Source organism: Sturnira hondurensis, unplaced genomic scaffold, assembly GCF_014824575.4.
Source record: "Sturnira hondurensis isolate 20B ecotype Veracruz unplaced genomic scaffold, ASM1482457v3 Scaffold0009719, whole genome shotgun sequence".
Taxonomy (NCBI): domain Eukaryota; kingdom Metazoa; phylum Chordata; class Mammalia; order Chiroptera; family Phyllostomidae; genus Sturnira; species Sturnira hondurensis.
This window is the reverse complement of record NW_028082350.1, coordinates 16,029,562-16,049,963: the sequence shown is the minus strand read 5'-3', so window position 1 is coordinate 16,049,963 and position 20,402 is coordinate 16,029,562. Positions and strand designations below refer to the sequence as shown.

Genomic DNA, 20,402 nt, shown 5'->3' with positions numbered 1-20,402 from the left:
TGTTTGTCACAAACCGCTACAAGAGGGTCCCCCAACATCCTCATACAGGCAGTTCCACTTTTTTCAGATGTGAAACCTTTAGTTCACCTCAGTACTGCAGCTGCCCCAAATTAAAGACACCGCTCAGAGCTGCCCCGTGAAGACGCCCTCCCACAGCCCCCAGGCTCTGAGGATTCGGAGGATTTAGTCCCCCGCCGTGGACTAAACACCAAGTGTGGGCGGAACGAGGGTGAGCAGCTCGCAGAGGAATTACTACGAAGGACACAAATGGGAGGTTGTGAAGTCAAGTCGAGTTTATTTCCTCCGCACCTCTGCCCATGAGTGCGGACCGCAAGGGCAGACGCTGGGACACACCAGGAAGGGCCACGGACGAGTGTTAGAACACCATGCCTTCCAGGCCGTCCTCCATGAACTTCTTATAAAGCGCCATAAACTTCGCCACGAAAGCCTCCAAGTGGTAGATGGCTTTGCTCCCCAGCTGCAGGCGGTGCTCATAGTAGGCTGCCATCTGGGCCACCTCCCCCTTCAGCTGGCCGTCACAGTTGTGCAGAAGTTCCCAGAGCAGGCCCTAAAGACAGAGGACCGATAACTAAGACAGCCCTCGTTTAAAAGGCACTGGCCAGAAATGCTTGTATGTCTGTCCTTCAAAGCAGAAATATGCTCTTTTATTTGTGACATCCTGAATTCTCCTGTATGGACTGGTAGTCTTCACCCCAACGCGAAGGGCTGAGTGCTTTCTGCACCATGTAAAGTGTGGCGATGATCCAGCATGCTCTAAGGTCTAAACAAAACTGGTCTGCAAAACTGGTCATCCTTACGGAAATGAATGGGCAAACTTCCACTTTTTTTATAGTTGGCAGCATCCGAACTGTTTCATACAAACGTTACCAGGTAAACACAAATAAACTCCCCCCTGCACGTCCCAACAACCACGCTAGCGAGGGAGCCGACAGCCGCACTCCGAAGCTGTGCCTGCCTCACGCCCCAGCCCAGACGCAGCGCAGCCGCTGCCTGTCCTTCAGCCACTCCCTCGTGCACCCAGCCCAGCCGTCTGCACCACTGGCTTCCCAGCCACCGACTTGGTCCCTCCTTTTGACCTCCAAGGCTCCAGTGAAACAGAACCCCCCAGCGAAGCTACTGCTGACCTTCCTGTGCTCACTCCGCAGTAATGACCTGGGTGCTACCTGAGGAATGCAAAGCCCTGTGACCACCCGCCCAAAGTTCACATATATAAAAGGTTCCAGATGAGAAATCCAGTTACCTTCATTATGATTTCGGGAGGGATACAATGAGTTAAAAGCTCATAGAGTCTTCCACGAACTTCCAGGAGCCTACATAAAACATAAGTAGTGATATTTCTTAATAAAAATAACAGATGATTTCCAAGTACCTCCTGACCTGTTTTACTTTATATTGGGTTGGCCAAAAAGTTCATTTAGTTTTTTTTCTGTAAAATGAGGCACATTTTTCATTTTCACCAATAACTTTATTGATTAGGATAATTTGAGTGTGTCAGCTATCTCCCACGTGGTAGAACGTTGATTATTTGCAATTAATGTCTCAACTTCTTTGTCTCAATTTCTTTCAACTTCTACTGGCCTCGTGTGGTGATTTGTTTAATGCCCAATGCTCCTCGGCGCTTCCCACCCCTGGAGCATTGCCCAACGGAGTCTCCAGCGCCAACCTTCGTGAATCCCTTCTGACACGTTGGATCAGTCACAGCACCTTCTCCACACACGACACAAGTCTTTTATTTGCTTTTCAGTTGTGTTTTTACCTCTCTTGAAATAATAAAGCATAATATGCCAAAATGTTGCTTATTTTCTTCCATCTTCAATATTAAAATGACTACACAAAAAATCACCGATTTTGCTTATCTTTTAAATGCACTCTGATAGGACAGCTGTCACAACTAAAGCTAACAAAACAGTTTACTTAGTAGTTAAAGACTACTAAGGTGCGGCTACAGCCATCACACAGAAGAAAGCAAATGAACTCTTTGGCCACCCCAGTAAATTCAACAAACAATCCAACACATTTTCTTACATGGCTTATCATACTTAGCATATACATATAGAAGCTTTTTCTAATCTCAGTTCATGTTGGAAAAGCAACATTTCCCGAACTCTCCAGAAGGCAGACAACCCTCCAGGCCGTCAGCTACGTGGAAAAGAGTGTCGTGAAGACTGAAGTCACTCGCTGGTCAATCAACAAGGGACCAGCAAACACAGGATGATGGGCATCACGATGCCACTGCCCGGTGTGCGGGTGCAGCACCGCGGCCGGGAAACACGGCAGCCCTGCCCTGCCGGAGCACAGTGCGCGGGGCTACAGGGAAGCGTGGAAGACGAGAAGTTCCAGGATGTGTTCTACACGCATGTTCCATACTTACACGCCCATGGCTTCGTAAGAGCCACGCTGCCACACGCCAACCATTCCGAACCACCGAATTTCCAAAACCACATCCTACCCCTCTTTACAAGTTGGGCATCTAGACTGAAGATTCGATTACAGCCCTAAATCACATGTGCTCACAGACAGCCCCGCTCAGAACAGTGGCGGCAACGGGAGGCCCAGCCCCCGGGCCCCTTGCGTGGCTACCTCTGCGGGGTCTGCTGGCTGACGATGGCGTTGGCGGTCTCCCGCAGGTACACCTCCCAGTCTGTCTCAGGGATGTCCTGGTCTGCGGTGAAGGGGTACCTACACAGCCAGAAGAAGATAGGGTCACCGGGACGGAGGCGGGCCCCCCGCCCAGGCAGGCCCGGTGCTGGGTGCAGCCACACTCACTGCTGCACGCGGCAGGCCTCGCACATGAGCAGGGCTTTCCTGAGGTTCCCGCAGGACTTCTCGGCCAGCCTGCGGGCCAGCTGCGGGGGCAGGCTCAGGCCCTCCTTCTTGCACACGGCAGACAGCACGTCGCAAATCTACAGACAAAGCGATTACCCAAACCAGCCACCTGGCAAACAGCATACTCAGACCCTCACGGACGACATCTTTACAGACCTGACCCCTGTCCCCACGCCGGCACTCCCTCCTCCCCAGCCCACCGCTCCCTCCGCAGAAGCCAGGGTCTAGCCCAGCTGCCAGGAAGAGGCAGCAGCTGGTTCTGCAACAGGAGAAGGGCAAGGCCGCTCCAGAGAGCCCCCAGGGCTGAGTCCCGTGCACCCCGGAGGTGCTGTCTGCATGGACTTCCACGGGAACAGGACCCAGGGGAACTGGGGACCCTGTGACCCCGCTGGATTCACAGACCCTTTCGCCTGCATCACTCCTACAGCATTTACAACTGAATGTAAATAAAGGCATGTAACACTTTACAACTAATACAACGTTGCATGAAATTGCCCCGAGTCTATTAACAGCAGGGAAGCCACTTACTGTGAGTTAGTATTTTTATCGATAGCTGTTAACAGTGACTGATACACACACGGGGCAGGGGTTCGAGGTAGGTCTGCAGTTGTGAGTGACATTCTCCAGTCAGTAGAGCCACTGCAGTGACCAGACCCTGCACGCCCCTCCCACAGGAACGCCTACGGACCCGCGTCGCCCACCCCGCGCTCTGTGCCCTCTCACTGGCTCTGGCCCTCCCCCCCCAGGGCGCGTCCCCCCCACCTCCTTGCCAGGCCTGCCTCTCCCGTACTCCGGTATGTTCCAGAGTCAATGGAATCAGGGTGAGGTGGAAGATACTAATAACTGACCTTCTCTAGTTCAGTAAAACTCTCAGTATCTACTTGTTTAAGGTGGAAGATAAAGAATAGTTTTTATATATTGGCATCTGGAATTTACTTCCATATGAGGTCTGTCCGGAAAGAGCCCAGCCATTGTCAATATAGTGAGAATGGTTGGCACAGCATCGATGTAACCTGGCAGTCAGGGAGAGGGGACTGGAAGGTACATGTGGGAACCATAATGACATCACTATACTAGTCAGTGGGGGTGGGAGACATCGTACAGTGAGCATGTGTACTGTGTGGCCATCACATTCAAAATGACTGAGCAAGTAGAGCAATGACCTGCATCAAATTTGGGGTTAAGCTTGACCGTTCCTCTGTGGAAACTACTCAGATGATTCAGAAGGTCTCAGCTGTGGGCAACTGGTGATGGGCGGCTTCATCCCGATAATGGACCTGCTCATGCATCTCGTCTCGTGCAGAGTTTCTGGTGAAACATCCAATCATCCAGGTGACTCCGCCCCTCACAGCCCAGACTGGATGCCCTGTGACTTCTAGCTTTTCCCAAAACTACAACCACCTTTGAAAGGGAAGAGATTTTAGACCGTGGATAAGATTCAGGAAAATAAGACAGGGCAGCTGATGGTGACTGAGAGACCTGTGTGAGGTCCCGAGGTGCCTACTTTGAAGGGGACTGCGGTGTCATTGTCCTGTGTACAAGGTTTCTTGTACCTTCCTCACTACACGTGTTTTTCACAGTGCACACCACTTTCTGGACAGGCCTCGAATACACTGGACTGCGCGTCTACTGACGGCTAGCACCCAGGACAGAGACGTCCCCGAAGTACTGAGACACCACGCGGTGTTCTCACGCAAGCGACCGCGTGGCTGGACTTGCCTCCTCAACGCCGGGAGCGGGCACGCGAACTGCCAGACACCTGCTGCGGATGGGCGGGATCACCTTGCACGTGGAGCTGCAGCAGAGGATCAGCCTGCAGGTGGGCATGTACTTCTCCATGGTCCTGCGCAGCGCGTGCTGCGCGTCTCTGGTGAGTCTGTCGGCCTCTGTCAGCAGGACCACTGGGAAGAGGGACAAAACAAACTTCCACTTGAGTGTCCACCTCCTTCTTCCCCCTCAGCATTCAGCGTGAAATCCCAAATAATTACCCTTATATACCACTCTTGCCTTTGGCAAAGACACATAAAAGTTATAGGTATAGTGAAAATAATTTTTGTTTCTATTTCAAAAATTCTGTAATAAGCTTATGCAACTCTAGGCTAAATGAAGTTAAAGAGGTTGCTATGGAATTCACTGCAGCCTTTTTATTATTTTTATGCACTAAAAAATAGCCCAAACAAGGATGTATGGCACTACACTTCCCCCAAACATTTTATGTCCGCAGGACACGGCTGCGGAACATCCTGGATCTCAGCGTTCTAAGGACTGTCCCGTGGGAAACAGCCGGCGCAGAGAAGACGCGTGTGGCTCGCGAGGCCTGGCGGTGTCTGGGTGCTTGGGCAGCAGGCTTCCACCCGGCGACGGCCGAGAAGGGCCCTAAGTGTTCCAGGAGCAATCTGCAGACACAGACCGAACCCGCCCCAGTTCTCATCGCACCCCATCACACTGGCACCCGGCGCTCGGCCTCAGAACTCATCGCACCCGGCACTCGTCCCATCTGGACGAGAAAACACGTTCCAGCACTTGGTGCTTGCTCGCCCACCTGTCACACCTGCTAAAACTTGTGTGTCACGACGCCATCCGCGAGAGAATATGCTTCATCACTCGCGGCTCGCCCATCACCCGTCACAGTGAATTGACGATGACTGCCACGGCACCACTGAGGTCTAGACCACGCGGTAGCATCGCAGCATCTGAATCTGTCCATAGAGACAGACAGACAGCACTAGCGACGCCCAAACCAAAGACCCATGGCCACGTTCACGGCAAACCTCAGGGACATCAAACCTCAGGGATAAGTTCTGCCTGAGAACCATGAACAGGAGCAAGTGCAAACCAACTAGGGTGGGAGGAAGTGGCCAGGACCCCCAGCCCCGCCCCCAGACCTCCAGGGCAGGACCCGCATTGCCCTCCAGAGCGCCTGGGAAGCACTGAGGGCCAGCCTGGGACCCGCACCCACAGGGACCCGCCCAGGGCTGAGAGAAGGAACCCGAGGCAGCGAGTGGGACAGAGCAGCAGACAGCAAACACCACGGGAAGCACCCCCCAAGCCTGTGTTCACAGCAAGGAGGAAGTCTGGGAACAGAATCCAAACTGAACACACGGGAGAAACAGAGACGGGAGGGCGATCCCGAAATGCGACCCAAACAGCACGGACCAGAAGGTGAAAGCCAGGTGGCACAAAACCACACCTGGGGTCAGAACGCAGCGGCAGACGTGGAAGCCGACAGGCGACCGAGCCCAGTCTCCTCCTGAAAGGCAACGCGGTGCAACCCACCAGCCGTCACAGCAACAGAACCAAGGAGGAAACCACACTGACTCACTCGTGGATGCAAACGCAGCGTCTGAAAACCGCAACACGCACTCGTGTCAGAGGCGCCCCATAAGAGAGAAAGCAACGGGCGTGCTTCGCCTCAATCAGACAGACGGACCTCCGCCAGAACCCAGCACCTGACTCCAGGCGGAAACCTAAGGCCCTTTCCAGTCCCGACAAAAGATATGCGTCCAAACTCCACTCCTGACCAGAGGGGCTGCTGAGCTAATGGGACAAGGAAAGCGTTACAGCCACCCAAACTGGGAAAACCGAGCATGTTTACAGATGATAAGAATGGGTGTCTGAAAAACCCAAAATGCTACAAACAGTTACGAGAACTTAATAACATAGTAGTATACAGAATTAAGACGTAAACATCAATAGTTGTCATACATGTAAATAAGAAAGCAAATATGAAAAACTCCATTCATAGTAGCAAAAACAAGAAAGTAAACATCAATTATTTTGAAATACAGACTGAGTAGGAAAGATGACAAATAGGCCAGAATATACACAGGCAATTCACAAAAAAGTAAAAGGAGCAACGAGCAAAAGAAACAAATCATCACTTAAGAAAAAAGCCGCACCCAACTTCTTCACAACCCGACAAAGACCAGGGAGGACGACCCACAGTGCTGCCGAGCGCCGGGAACGCCCCTCATCAGCCCGGGGCGGCGCACGCTGACACCCCACTCCACACGGGGACTCCGCACACGCAGCAGCAGCACCGAGTGTGGGCACATCGATGGCCAGGTCGCCCGTAAGAGCGTGCCCACGTGTGCACATGGAGATGACATGGGGGACGACAAATGTGCTACAGTAACTGCCTCTCCAGGATGGGGCTGAAGCTGGATGTAACTTTCCTTTTATTTAAATATTCAATAACAAACATGTAACTCTGGTCCTAAGAATAGTTATTTCCAAATCATTTAATCTCTTATTTTAAATAAAGCGTTTTTCATCATTCCTCTAGTTCTAAAATAACAAACGAGTAGCATAAATGGGCCTCTTTCCACCAAAATTCAACCCCGCTGACCCGTATACAAACCCCCATGAGCCGGGAAATCAACACCCCTTTCCTCACTTTCAGATTCCCGGCCCCCAGAAGGAGCTGCTGCTACGCGTGGAACAGAGGGTGACACACGGGTGACACGCTCGACTCCCCACCCACTTCTCCCCGGACGCCACCCCTCACAGCTGGACGCCTGTCTGTCACACACCTTTAAAGTCCCTCTGGGAGTTTGTCTCAAGTTGCTGGGACTGGGCCACCGTTTTCAGCATCTCCTGGATGACCACCCGGTCACTGTTCCCAGCATCGCTGAAAAGACAGAAGGAGAACTTAAAAAACATGTACTTTACGTGTGCATATATACACATGGAAATAACTTCCAAGTATCATGCCCTTATCCTTAATGCTGTTACAAGGAAAATGTTGAAGATCTTAAGTAGTTACAATTTTAATCAAAATTAGTAACAGCTAATTACATTCACAAAACTTTAAAACTGAGATGTTTCAGAGTTATTAAAAATATCAACAATATTCCGATACTCAATTACAACTTAATTAAAGTAATTGGAAACATTAAATATGTTCTTTTAAGTTTACTGTTACTTAAAAAGGTCAACACTAATAATTAAGCACTTGTCAATTACTTTAATACTTCTGTACACACTATAGTTACTAATCAGTTACAAATTTCTTAATTATCTGTAATTACTCAAAATATAAAAATAACTCCCTGAAACAAATTCAGCCCCCACCCTCCCTCCCCGCCCCTCAGCACAACCGCAGAGATCTGAGAGCCCGGTCTGGACAGGCCTATCCCCCACCCCACCCCACCCCCGCCCCCACCAGCGGCGTGGCGCTCACTCCGTGCCGCTCGCTCCGTGCGGGAGGACGGTCAGGACACAAGCCAGAACTCCGGAGGCCGCCGACTCACTACCGGCATCACCCGGCACTCACGCCCACGTGTTGCTTTGGCACGTCAGCCACGTGCCTCACCACCCAACACACACTCCCTGGTTAATTCAGGCCGAACCTCGATCCCAAACACCGACAACGATCAGCTCACGGGCTGACCGCCGCCCTGGCTGCGCAGGCCTCCTGGCGAGAGGAGGGCAGAGCAACCAGCTTCACTCCCCCGGGGCCGGGCTCTCTCTCAACACACCGTTACCTGATCAGTGACCCCCAAGTGTCTGTTCATGATCGCCTTCCAGTCAAGACCCGAAACGTCTCCCTTTTCTCTACCTCCAAGATCAGACCCATCCCAACAACCTTCTCCTCTTCATTTTCTTTGACGTCAGGGAAAATAACAGTGGTGCCTGTTAGGGCACTTTTGAGGACCTGATACAACGGGCCATGCAAAGCTTCTCTCTGCGGGCCTTACACTGGGTACAGATCGGCTCATACTTCCATCCCTCCCACCCGCAGTCCAGAGGCAGAGGTGCCTCTGCCCGACCCTGACCCGGACCTGGACTGTTCTCCTTCGCCAACACCTCAATGGATCCTGAAGCCTCACCAACTCCACTGCATCGCAATCGTTTCCACGCCATCCACTTCGGCAGCACCTCCCCGCGGCAACACGCGTCCTCTACATGTCCCTTAGCAAGACCCCAATCTCACGGCCTTGCGACAGAGAATGCGAACATTAGCCGGACTACGGTAACATCCTCTAATCCAGAAACCGAATGGAAGGACTGGCCAAGGCGTGGCCACCCAAATTCACTTTGTGAAATGCTTGCTCCAGACATTACAAACTTTTTAGACACTTTGCTAAATACTCCCGAGTGAGTCCATATATCTCCAAAACTATGTAATGTACGTAAGCTCTACAGAGCAAAGAAACTTAATTTCCAAAACTATTTGAATGAGGGGTCTCAACGAGAAGGCACAGTGCAAGGTTCTAGGCTATTTCACACAGGGCAGCCCCACTTTGACCTGTTTCATGCACTGGGTTTTCATACAGGAGTTTTCTTCGAGAAAGAGTCAGCTCTTAAAAAAACCCTGAACCCTATTCTAAAAATGAGTATTTCTCTACAGTAGCAGCTTACCTGGGATTAACTTCGAGGTGGTAATTGCTCGCAATGGTGCTAATTTCAACTTTCTTTTTAGATGGAGTCTGTGGACAAAAAAATAGATGTTTTTAAGAATTATTAGGTTATTTGTCCTCTTTTCTGTAGTTCACTGATGTTTTTAAATAAACAATTCGTGCTTACTGAAATAAAGCTCTGGAGAATCACCAGTAATGTCCTAACTTCCTTAACCTGCTGTGTTCATTTCTCGCAGATAAACACGTTTTCATACCAATCTCATACGCACACTGCTTTTACTGCGGTCAGGCTTCCCCTCCACCTCCGGAAACCTCCAAACCAGCTCCAGGCATCAGCACACCATCTCTGCATACAACCAGCCCGTGTCCTTTTACAGCCTCTCCCTTAGCACACATGTACACCTATGTGTCCATAACACATCCGTGTCTCTTGTGAAAAAGGAGAGGCAGGCACCTTGTTTTGCTTTTCCACTTAACACCCAGGCAACCCCTCAGACAACTGCGACAGGGTGTCACGGGTGGCTGCTACGAGGGCATTTTAACCAGGCACACTGACGGGCGTCGTTTGCCTTCTGCCTCTCCATCCCACGATTAACACCCTTGCACACATCTCGTGCGCTTTCCTTTCTGTGCAATAGATTCCCAGTAAAGAATTTCCTGGATTGAAAGGGACGCGTTTCCTAAACTTCTATGTGTGTGTATAACCAGCCTCCCTTCCAAAAACGTTCAGTTCACTGTTCCCTGGCAGTGGGTGCCCCGCCCCCAGCTCTCCCCATCGGCAGCAGGTGTCGCAGCGTGCCCTCGTTTCCTGCCGACTGCTCCGTGTATGGTATGCACGTGCCATACTAAACACTGGGGTGGCCAAAAAGTCTGTTACGTGTTTCCATACATTTTTGAATGAAGTTGTCTTTAACTTCATTCAAAACAATTTTGTTAGTGTATTGTGACAGCTGTCATACCAAAGTGCATTAAAAAACAACTTATCAAAATTGCTGAATTTTTCTGTAGCCATTTTAATACTGAAGATGGAATAAGCAACACTTTTGGCATACTATGCTTTATTATTTCAAGAAAGATGAAAATGCAACTGAAATGCAAAAAAAAGATTTGTTCGGTGTGTGGAGAAGGGGCTGTGACTGATTGAACAGGTCGAAGATGGTCTGTGAAGTTCCGTGCTGGAGATTTCTCGCCGGGTGATGCTCCATGGTCGGGCAGACCAGTTGAAGTTGGGAGAGATCAAACAGAGACATGAACTGAGAACAACCAACGTTACACCACGTGGGAGACAGCGCCGATGTTCCAATACCCAGTTCCCGTGCTAGAGATCATTTGCACCAGTTTGGTCATGTTAACCGCTCTCAGGTTTGGGTTCCACATAAGTTAGGGGGGAAAAACCTTCTTGGCCATATTTCCACATGCGATTCTCCACTTAAATGCAACAAAAACATTCTATTTTAAAACAAATTACGGCAGGTAATGAAAGGTGGATACTTTGCCATAATGTGGAACGGAAGAGACATTTGTCATAATGTGGAGCGGAAGAGACATTTGTCATAATGTGGAGCGGAAGAGACATTTGTCATAATGTGGAGCGGAAGAGACATTTGTCATAATGTGGAGCGGAATATACTTTGCCATAATGGGGCAGCCAAAGGAACCACCACCAACCGCACCAAAGGCCGGTCTTTATGCAGAGAAGGTGGTGTGTGTGTGCGTGTGTGTGCGCCTGTGCGTACGTGCGTGTGCATCTGTGTGTAGGGCGGGAAGGGACCCCTCTACTGCGAGCTCCTTCCGGAAAACTGGACGATTCGTTCCAACAAGCATTGCTCCCGATCAGACCAGACGAGAGCAGCGCTCGACAAAAAGCATCCGGAATTAGTCAACAGAAAACCCAGAATCTTCCATCAGGATAAGGCAAGATCGCGAGTTTCTCTGATGACCAGACAAAAACTGTCGCAGCCTGACTGGGGCTTTCTGATTCATCCGCCGTGTTCACCAGACACTGCACCTTCGGATTCCCATTTATTTTGGTCTTTACAAAATTGTCTTAATGGAAAAAATTTCAATTCCCTGGAGGACTGCAAAGGCACCTAGAACAGTTCTTTGCTCAAAAAGATAAAGTTTTGGGAAGATGGAGGTCTGAAGTTGCCAGAAAAAGGGCAGAACGTAGTGGACCAAAAAGGTAAATAGAGTGTTCAATAAAGTTATTGGTGAAAATAAAAAATGTGTTTTTCATTGTATTTTTACTTAAAACCAAACAAACTCTTTGGCCAACCCAATATTTGGAGGGCCTCAGAGTGAAATGCTTACTGTGATGGTCTGATGTTCAATTCTCAGTTTTTCCACTCCAACACCATAAAGTTCACGGAGAATACACATAATTCTTGTCTTTTTACCAGCCCCTGATGGTCCATACACTAACAGATGAGGAAAGTCCCCACATTGCACCTGGAAAAAAACCACAAGGCATTTCCTCTAATTACACGGTGGAATTAAACTTCTTAAGTATCAATATTTTGAGTCCCTGCTTATGAAACTTCCAATATATATGTGTGTATGAATGTACACATAGTGTTTTTTTAAATGACTTCTGGAACACTGAAAAGGTTATTCCCTGGCATTACCTTTACATAGTTACATACCCAGCACAGTGCCCGCTTGCTACACCGCCGCACGCTGGAGAGTAAGGGCCCCCAAACCCACTGACTGTCCCATCTCCCAGAAGCCTTTGTAAAATGGAACACTGGTTACTGGGTCCGTTCCATCCAGTATGATTCAATAACTGAGATCAATACCTGCCTTAGTTTGGGCTTCCACAAACAGTCCCTTTGGTAAGAACTGAGTGCATCTGGTTTATTGGGGAAAGAAAATTTTTGTGGGGAAGCAAAGGAAAGCAAAGCGTATCATCAACATAAACCCCATTCTGGGCACCAGTGGCTGGGAGACCCCGGGACCAGTGTCAAACACACCACAGCACTGAACACCACCCCACCACAACCAAGGGTGCGGAAGCCTGAGTCTCACGTGCCGCCTCTTCTCAGTCCCTGCTGAAGCCTGCTGGGGGGAGGAAGGACATGAATCCCCAGGCATTTCAGATGCTTAGGGGTGTCAGCAAGGGGAAGCTTCTGGCAGTGCAAAGTGGGAGGCGGAATCAGCCTGTGTGCTGGTAGGAGTATGGAGTGCAAGACAAAAGTGTCTTTGCAAAGCTCCCCAGTGGCTTTGGGGTTTAGGAATCCACAACAGGAAGGTGATCCAGATGACAAGAGCTCGAGAGCACGTCTGGGCCTCTGGTGTATGGTGCACAAAGTCTTCTGGAGCAAAAGTTTGGTAAGTAACTTTTAGAAGTATAGAAAAAATGATGTACATACTTAACAGAAATGCTTAGTACAGCAGATTTAATTGTCCTAAGGAAAGGAACTATTCACCTAATTCAGGGCATGGAAAATAGTATAGGCCCCTCAAATACGGGCTGTTTGACCTGACAAATACTTCGTTTTGACCTTCTAGCCAACCAAAACTAAAGTTATGCTTTAAATGTTTCATAGTTTTGTTAAATTACAGATTCACCAGGAAATGGGTAAACATTTTTTAAAAGCCAATCTGTTAACACATAAGGCCAGTATATTAAGCTTTTGTCCAAAACATTTATTCCAAATTGTGTAAAAAGAAAAATCATAGAAAATAAAATATAATGTATCCTTTGTCAAAGAAAATTCAAGTGAAGCTACTGTAAGAAAATGCAGTTTGTCTGTAAATGAAGTACACAGGCATAATAGATCTGTTTGAACTAAAGTGTGGATGGAATGATTAAAGAGAAAAAAGGATTTCACAACACTACCAACTTCTCTAATGACTTTCACCTCTCGTTTTTACAAAGTACTTAGTACCTGTAACTGCTGAGCAAAAACACGTTTATTACCACACGGTCCTTTCAGGTCCATAAAAGGGGCGGGTAGGTGGCTTCCACAGACACTGAGTTTTCTCAAGATCCTTCTTCCCTGTCCATACCCCACAAAATTCCGTTTGTCAAAACACTGGACCATTAGACACTTCAGGATGGGGGGTGGGGGACCTTTCCATGAGGAATTACATTGAAGGACAAGCTGATACGTCCTCTTTTATTGTCGAATTAGAAATGACCTCAGAAACGGATAAACCCAATACCTTCGTATTTATAAGTAGGGACGACACCGGGAAACTTGAAGCCAGCGGTGAAACGTAAGGGGAGTGAAGTCCCTTCTCCGCTCGGAAGCCTCCCAGGGCTGCCTCTCCCTTTCGGTCGGAGGTTAGGCTCCGCACCCCGCTGCACGCCCGGTCCCCCGCAGTCCCCGGGTACCGGCTGCACCGGCATCGGGAGGGTCCCAGACCAGCGGCGGACACTGCCGCCTCGGCGACTTCGTACCTGGGGTCCCCTCTCCCTGTTTCACTCGCCCCCTCCCCGGGTATCTGCATTCAAGGATCCCCCACTGCCCGTGGGACTTGCCGCGCCTTGGACTACAATCCCCGGTCCGCCCCTCCTTGTTTACAAACACAGTCCTCGTCTCCACACTGTCCTGGCCCCTGTTTCATCGCTCCCCCTAGCCCTGGTCGCCTCGGGAGGCAGCCGGGAACGCAGGATCCCGAGATCGGGGGCCGCCCGGGCGGGACCGCCCCTGGATCCCCGAGCCCCTCGGTCCCCGAGCCCCACGAGCCCCGCCCAGCCCGCTCACCAGGTTGCGCAGCTGGGCCGCCTGGTCCTTGTGATAGTCCAGCCGGGACAGCGAGCAGGGCCTGTATTTGTCCGCCCAGAGGCTCATAGCAGCTGCCGATCACGGTCAGACGCTTGAAAGTCCCGCGCGCGCCCGCCTTGCACCCAGATGTCAAGACCCCTTTTCCCGCGAGATCCCAGACTCGTGACGTCACCGCCGGCCGCGGCGCGTAAACGAGTACGGAAGCCTAGTGGAGACAGACTTAGCAGCGCGGCTTCACGGCCACGTGGTGCTGGCTTTCCATTGTTTCATTCAGCCCGTTTCTCTTTGTTCTCATTGAGGGTGATAGTCAGGAACTGTTGGCCGAATTCGAAACTTGACTCCGACACCTTAGGCGCCCGAGTTCTAGGGACCTCAGAGAAGCCACTGTCCTTGAATCGTTTCCTTTGTTCTTTCATTCACTTCCGCGTGCGGCAGAAACTTACAAAATGCTGACCGTGTGGACTCCTCTGTTCTTGATTCCAGGATATGCCCGGTTTGGGGCTTTTCTCACTGGACAGATACCCGGTCAAGGCAAAAACCTTGCTGGATTTTGGCAGTAATTGCATTAAGTCTACAGATCCACTGGGGTACGGTGCGCTTATATACTTGAAATTATTTGACATCTTCTGGAAACCCATGATTGACAACAACACACACACGCACACAACATGAATTTCAGTGAGATTTTGGGCCGTGTTCTCCACCAGGCGAAGCCAGATAGACTGCAGAGTGACTCAGAGCACGGGTTCGAAAAGAAGGGGAGTTGGAAGTGACGCCCTCTACCAGGGCGCGATGCCACACCGCAGGAAGGGTGTCGCCACGATGGCCCGGAGGTGGCGGGACTCACTTCGTGGGGCGCCATCAGTCACCCGCAACCCGAGAAGCTCACGTCTGATTTCCTTAACTGCGGGAACCACGCGGAAATGGCACTGTCCTTTATTTTCTTTAGCATATCATTTTCTTGGGGTGAAATGGAGATCTCATTTAGATCAGCGTGTGGGACAGCAGCGCTCTGACACCCAAAGCCGTGAACCAGTACAAACCGAAAGGAAACTTAGGTTGTGGCAAAACGGCGCTTGATTAACTTTACTGTTTCAAACTGAGGCAAAATATTGAAAGTGCAGTCATTTTACAGCCTAATAATCCGATCTTATTGCTCTTTCATTATTATTTAATAATTACGAGCATCAGCCAATATTTAATCCATGCAACCTGTCATAAAAAGGACAACAGCTGAGCGGAAATATGAAATGGTACAGCCTCTATGGGAAAAGAAATGGAGTTTCCTCAAAGAATAAAAAATAGAGTGAGCCAACAATCTCACTTTTTGGCATATATCCAAAGAAATCGAAAGCAGAACCTTGAAGAGACATTTGCACACCAACGTTTATTGCAGTATTATTCATAATAGACAACAGGCGAGTGTCCATCAACAGGTGCATAGAGAAAATTGTATATATATTTGTATATATAAATAATAGAATATTAATTATTCAGTCTTTAAAAACTTGTCTGATGCTCAAATCCTGTCTCATAAATCTCTAGGTGATTATGCTAAGCGAAATAAGTCAATCGCAAAAAGACAAATACTGCAGAGTTCCACTTACGGGAGGTATCCAAAAGAGTCACACTCCCGGAGACAGAAACACACTCCTGGAGTGGCGGTTGTCAGGGGCTGGGGGCGGGGCTGGGGGTGGGGCGTGGGCAGCCGCTGTCCAATGGCTATTCAGTTCTGGAAGATGGAAGCGGTCTAGAGTTCTTTTGCCCCACAGTGTGAATATGCTGAGCACTAAGGAGCTATGTACACTTAAAAGAGGTAAAAGTAGTAAATTTTATGCTATGTTTTTAAATCACCCACTGTTTTTTTAAAATGACAATAGCAATTAGATACACAGAGACTATTTTCTTAGTTACAAGAAAGAGGATTGTGGGATTAATTTTTAAGCCCTGTTATCTCCATAGAAAATAAATCTTGTCGTAGACTGCTCAGAGATTATTTCCAAATCTGCATTGGCCATCAGTGCAAAATATGCATCACTGTGTATGAGGCCTAAAGGGAGAGTTATTTAAAATAGATTAAGTGATGTGGAATGAAACGTCCAAAAGCTGTAATTGAACATGTCAGAAACATTAGCTCTGCGACAAGTAACATTTAATCACAGATTATGCAGAAGCCTAAATTTCGGTGGGTTGTTTTCTTCAATCAAATTTACATTTTAATCTGCCAAGATTGTTCATCACTGTTGGCTGCCTGGCACCAAGCAGCTTGTCACAACTTATAAATGCAAACCGCCCACATGAAAGCAATAGGACTTTTCCATAAAGCACAATGCTGATGAAAAATTAATTAGAGTCCTTCAAGATAGCACGTGGCTGGGAGTGGGGAAGTTTAAACAAGCGGCATTTTGTCTATCTGTGCTTCCTTAGCTACTAGAAGTGAAAAATGATCATCTGAGCCTCTAACACATTAAGTAGCACTAAAATGTCAGACTTCTCATCAGTGGGCGCTCGGCCAAAGCAGAGTTTTCTGGGTATACAGTGTGGTTGGCTGGCCCGGGGACATCATGAGAGGGACAGCCACACTGAGCCGGGACAGGACACAGGATCCTCTGAAGGGCCTCAAGGAAAGGAAAGTTCTGAGGAGAAAGGGCCCTCACGTGGCTGCAGATTTGGGCAGCTCCTCCTCCTGGCTGTTCCAGAAATGGGCACAGAGAGTGGGGCAAAATTTGCTGCCATTGTTAATGGTGGTGAGAGAACAGTTTCTGGGGAACAGTGGGCGAGGAGGCCTGAGCGTCACCGACAAGCACACGCGGCAGCGGCAAACCTGCGCAGGGAGCAGCGGTTACAGCTCAGCGACCCAAACATGAAGGGCATCACCCTGTCCTCCAGAGAGAGAGGCCCAGGGAGTCAGAGAAAATGACCATGAGATTCAGAGAAAGAGGAAATCGTTTCCTGTTTGAAATGCTAAGTCCCTGTCCTTAGTTCTTCTACTGAGAATTTACCCGTATGGGGTCAAAAGGACGACACTCGCAGATCGTGAACGGAAGAACGGCAGTGAACAGCCCCCTGGTCCCACAGTTCTCTGCTGCTGAGCCGAGTGCTGTGTGGTGGCGGTAAGGGGGACCGGAAGCCCAGTGAGGAAGGAGATTGCCTCGTTGGTACACGCTGGCCCCGCGCCCTGCTCCCCCAGCCTGCAGCCCAGTGAGGATGCCCTCAGCACACAGCTTCTCTCAGGAATGTGTGGACCCGCTCAGGCAGTGGTGGGCGTGAGGAGGTGGGTTAGGAAGAGTTTGGTCTTGGTGGCTGTGAGTCTAAGAGGCTTACGGCCACCCAAGTGACAACGTCAAGGCCAAGCTTAAACATTCACATCCAGAGCTCACAGCGGAGCTCTAGACAGGAGACAGGTGGGTGTCCTGAGGGCACCTGTTGTGGCCACCACACAGTAAAAGAGGAAGTGGAGCCTGGAGCCCTGCATGCTGGCTTCGGGGTGTCTGGGAGTGGCTTTGAGCCGGCCTTCTGCTGGGGACATTGTTCAGAGCCGCACCTGGGAGGCACACCTGCAGCAGGTGTGACGGAAGCAGCGTTAAGCAAAAGGAGTGAGGTGTTCTGCTGCGCCCCATGGGGTCTCTCGGGATGGAACCGCCTGCCCGAGTTGGCCTGCATTCGACCGAAGTCACGAGGCCTTTAACCCCTGCTTCAATCCATCGGTCACTGGATATGAGTGTCCTGGGAAGGGGATGGTCCTTGCACGAGGCCCCTCTGCCTCTGAGGCCACAGCGCACTGAGCTGAAAGCCCTACCTTGTCTGAACCACCAGCAGCTACAGTAGCAAGTCCCTCCCAAAGGGAACCTGGGCAGCGTGCTCCGTGGTCACCCCACAGAGACACAGAGGCACAGAGGCCTGAGCAGAGGAAGCCCAGGAGTCACGCACAGCTGGTGGAGAAGTCGGCGTGGCCTGTGCTGTGTGGGAAGCGTGGGAGTCCAGAGAGAGGAAGACAACGTGGAGGAAACTGCATTCAGTGCTATTTTTACAAGAAAGTGAAATCCGGACCAGCAACCGAACACAGATACCCAGGGTCGGCGACTCACAGAGAGGTGCGGGCTTGAAGGAGCCATAGCTTTGACCTGAAGGACCAAAGGTCTACACCTTGCCCAGAAAAGGAACGAGTTGCCGGATTAAATCTTAGCCCATGGCTCCGTGGGGCTGGAAGAATCGGCCAACTGCACTGGGAAGGGCCACCGATTCGGTCTCCATGTGTTCGAGGGGATGTCAGGTTTTACTTCAGGCAAGAGGCACAGGTGGTTTCCTGTGAAGAATTTAATGACGTCAAAGGCTTGGGTTACCACATCAAATGTTCCAAAGCACAGCAGGCTTGGGAGGGGAAAACGGGGAGGAAACAGAAGGAGAAAGAAGGGCAGTTCCCGGTCGCTGCCCTAAAGGTCAAGGACAGCGACCCTTAAACACAGCCTCTGTCCCAGCAGACTCGGGTCTGCCTGCCAGGAGAAACGCGTGTGCCAGTCACGCAGACGAGCACTCGCAACCCGGCTGAACCCCAGCCAGTCAGGAAGGAATCACGCTGTTGTGAGTGGAGGTTTTAATAAAAGCCGAGAAACGCCCCTTGGTGAGCATCCCCACGTCTCCTGCTCGGGCTGCTCGCTGCTGTCAGGCGTGGCACCGCTAAGGTACTCCGTGAAGAAAGGCCAGTGAAAGCAGAGTTGGTGACAGACGTTTAGGAAAGTCCCCCTAGAACTGTTTTCCTGTTCACTGGACTGTCTGTCCGCGAGAGTAGGCGGTGCCACCCGCCTCCCAGGCAGGCCTCCCGTGTGCTGGGCTGGGAAGGGTCGCTGCTGGCCTTTCATGGAAGCCCAGCTCTGCTCGCCTGTCTCGGCCCCACCCAGTCCCCTCGCTCCCTCCTCCACCCCTGACTTCCCATCAGCTAACAAGCGCGGCCAGATTCACGAACCAGCCCAGGACGTGAGCTGTTCTTGCCCGCGGTTTTGAGTACTGTGACCTCAAGTCTCAATTCAGAAATACCCAGCTCTTTCCAGGATTCAGTGACCAAATCCAGGCATTTCAAATTCTAGACCTTTCCCTCTCCCTCTTTTTTTAAATGAGCCTTCTTTTTTTTTTAAATAAAGATTTTATTTTATTTTTCAGAGAGAGGGGAAGGGAAGGGGAAAAAGAGGGAGAGAAGCATCAATGTGCGGTTGCCTCTCATGCGCCCCCTACTGGGGCACTGGCCTGCAACCCAGGCGTGTGCCCTGACTGGGGATCGAACCACAACCTCTTGGTTCACAGGCCTGCATGCAATGCACTGAGCCACTCCAGCCAGGGCTAGACCTTTCTCTTGGCGACAGTCTAGTCCGCACAGTAGACAGTGAGGGTTACAAACATCAGAGGCTCTGAGCCCATTCTGCCAATGCATTATTCTTTCTGAACCGCCCATTCCCTGGTTTGTAGCACAGTGTTAAAATGACTGATGAGCGAGTAAGTTCATAACGGTTGAGGCAAACAACACTTGCCTAACTACAAGTCGTACATCACCATGTAGCGTCGAATCCTTTCCCTGTTGCAAACAATAAAATGAAATGAATACAAAATAAAAGAGCCACATGCCCACAATTCTTCGTGACACCACAGAGGGGAACCGGTGATTTTAGCATCCATCAAACACTGCTGTTTTTCTAAGAAACAATTCCCAGCCCAGAGGCGTCTGTCGAGGGGCGCGGTGGGCTGAATGTCTCATTCTTCCTTTCTGGGTGACTTCCAGAAAGGTTTGCATTAGAGCACATCTTTCATCCTTAACACACTTACCACTGAAGATGAAAAGGGCACCACGCGCTGCTGTCAAGACACTAACCTCATTGGTCTTCGAAGGTGTTGAGGTAGCCCCTGGCTTTAGTGCAGAAGAGTTTTCGAGGCAACTACACACACCTTCATTAAGCAGGGGTGTTTTCGGGTTGTGCGGCCGAGACAGAGATGAACACAGCTCCTGTGTGCTGCTGTATTGCACTGCCGTGGGGAGATGACCCCAGGCAAGGAAGACCCGGGGCAATGCGCAGTGGGAAATGCAAGGACAAGAGTTCTGGAGGGCTGGGGGCTGTCGCCTGTCTGGAGCGGTCAGCGCAGACGGGCTGCCCAGAGGAGATGAGGCTGGAACTGGCCTTGGAGGCAGCGGTAGTAGTTCTCGTGGGAAAGAACTGGGACGCAGCACTCTGGGGAGAGGGGGAAACACACGCAGACCCCAGAGCTAGGAGCAGAAGGAACTGCAGGCCGGTGAAATGGATGGAAGGGGGTGCAGAGATCTGTCGTGAAGAAGTGGGAGACGACCGAGCGGGGAGCACTCGTGACATCAGATCACAGGGACCCTTATTGCTCGGATCTTCTAAACGGGCACCAGACTCCTCCCCCCTCCCTTTTGAAAACTCCCTGGTACTTCCCCATGTGGATGGTATCTGCCAGG

The 20,402-nt window shown here is 50.4% G+C and overlaps 1 protein-coding gene across 1 annotated transcript; it reads right to left on the bottom strand.

Moving 5' to 3' along the window:
• Window positions 1–277: 277 nt before the first annotated feature.
• Window positions 278–14,106, bottom strand: RFC3 (replication factor C subunit 3). The gene is made up of 9 exons (XM_037057644.1): window positions 13,919–14,106; window positions 11,520–11,657; window positions 9,211–9,278; window positions 7,380–7,477; window positions 4,567–4,748; window positions 2,788–2,924; window positions 2,602–2,700; window positions 1,262–1,331; window positions 278–568 (listed from the first exon to the last, which is right to left on the bottom strand). The coding sequence occupies exons 1-9, from the start codon at window positions 14,003–14,005 to the stop codon at window positions 377–379; spliced, it is 1,071 nt and encodes a 356-aa protein (XP_036913539.1). The 5' UTR covers window positions 14,006–14,106; the 3' UTR covers window positions 278–376.
• Window positions 14,107–20,402: the final 6,296 nt, after the last annotated feature.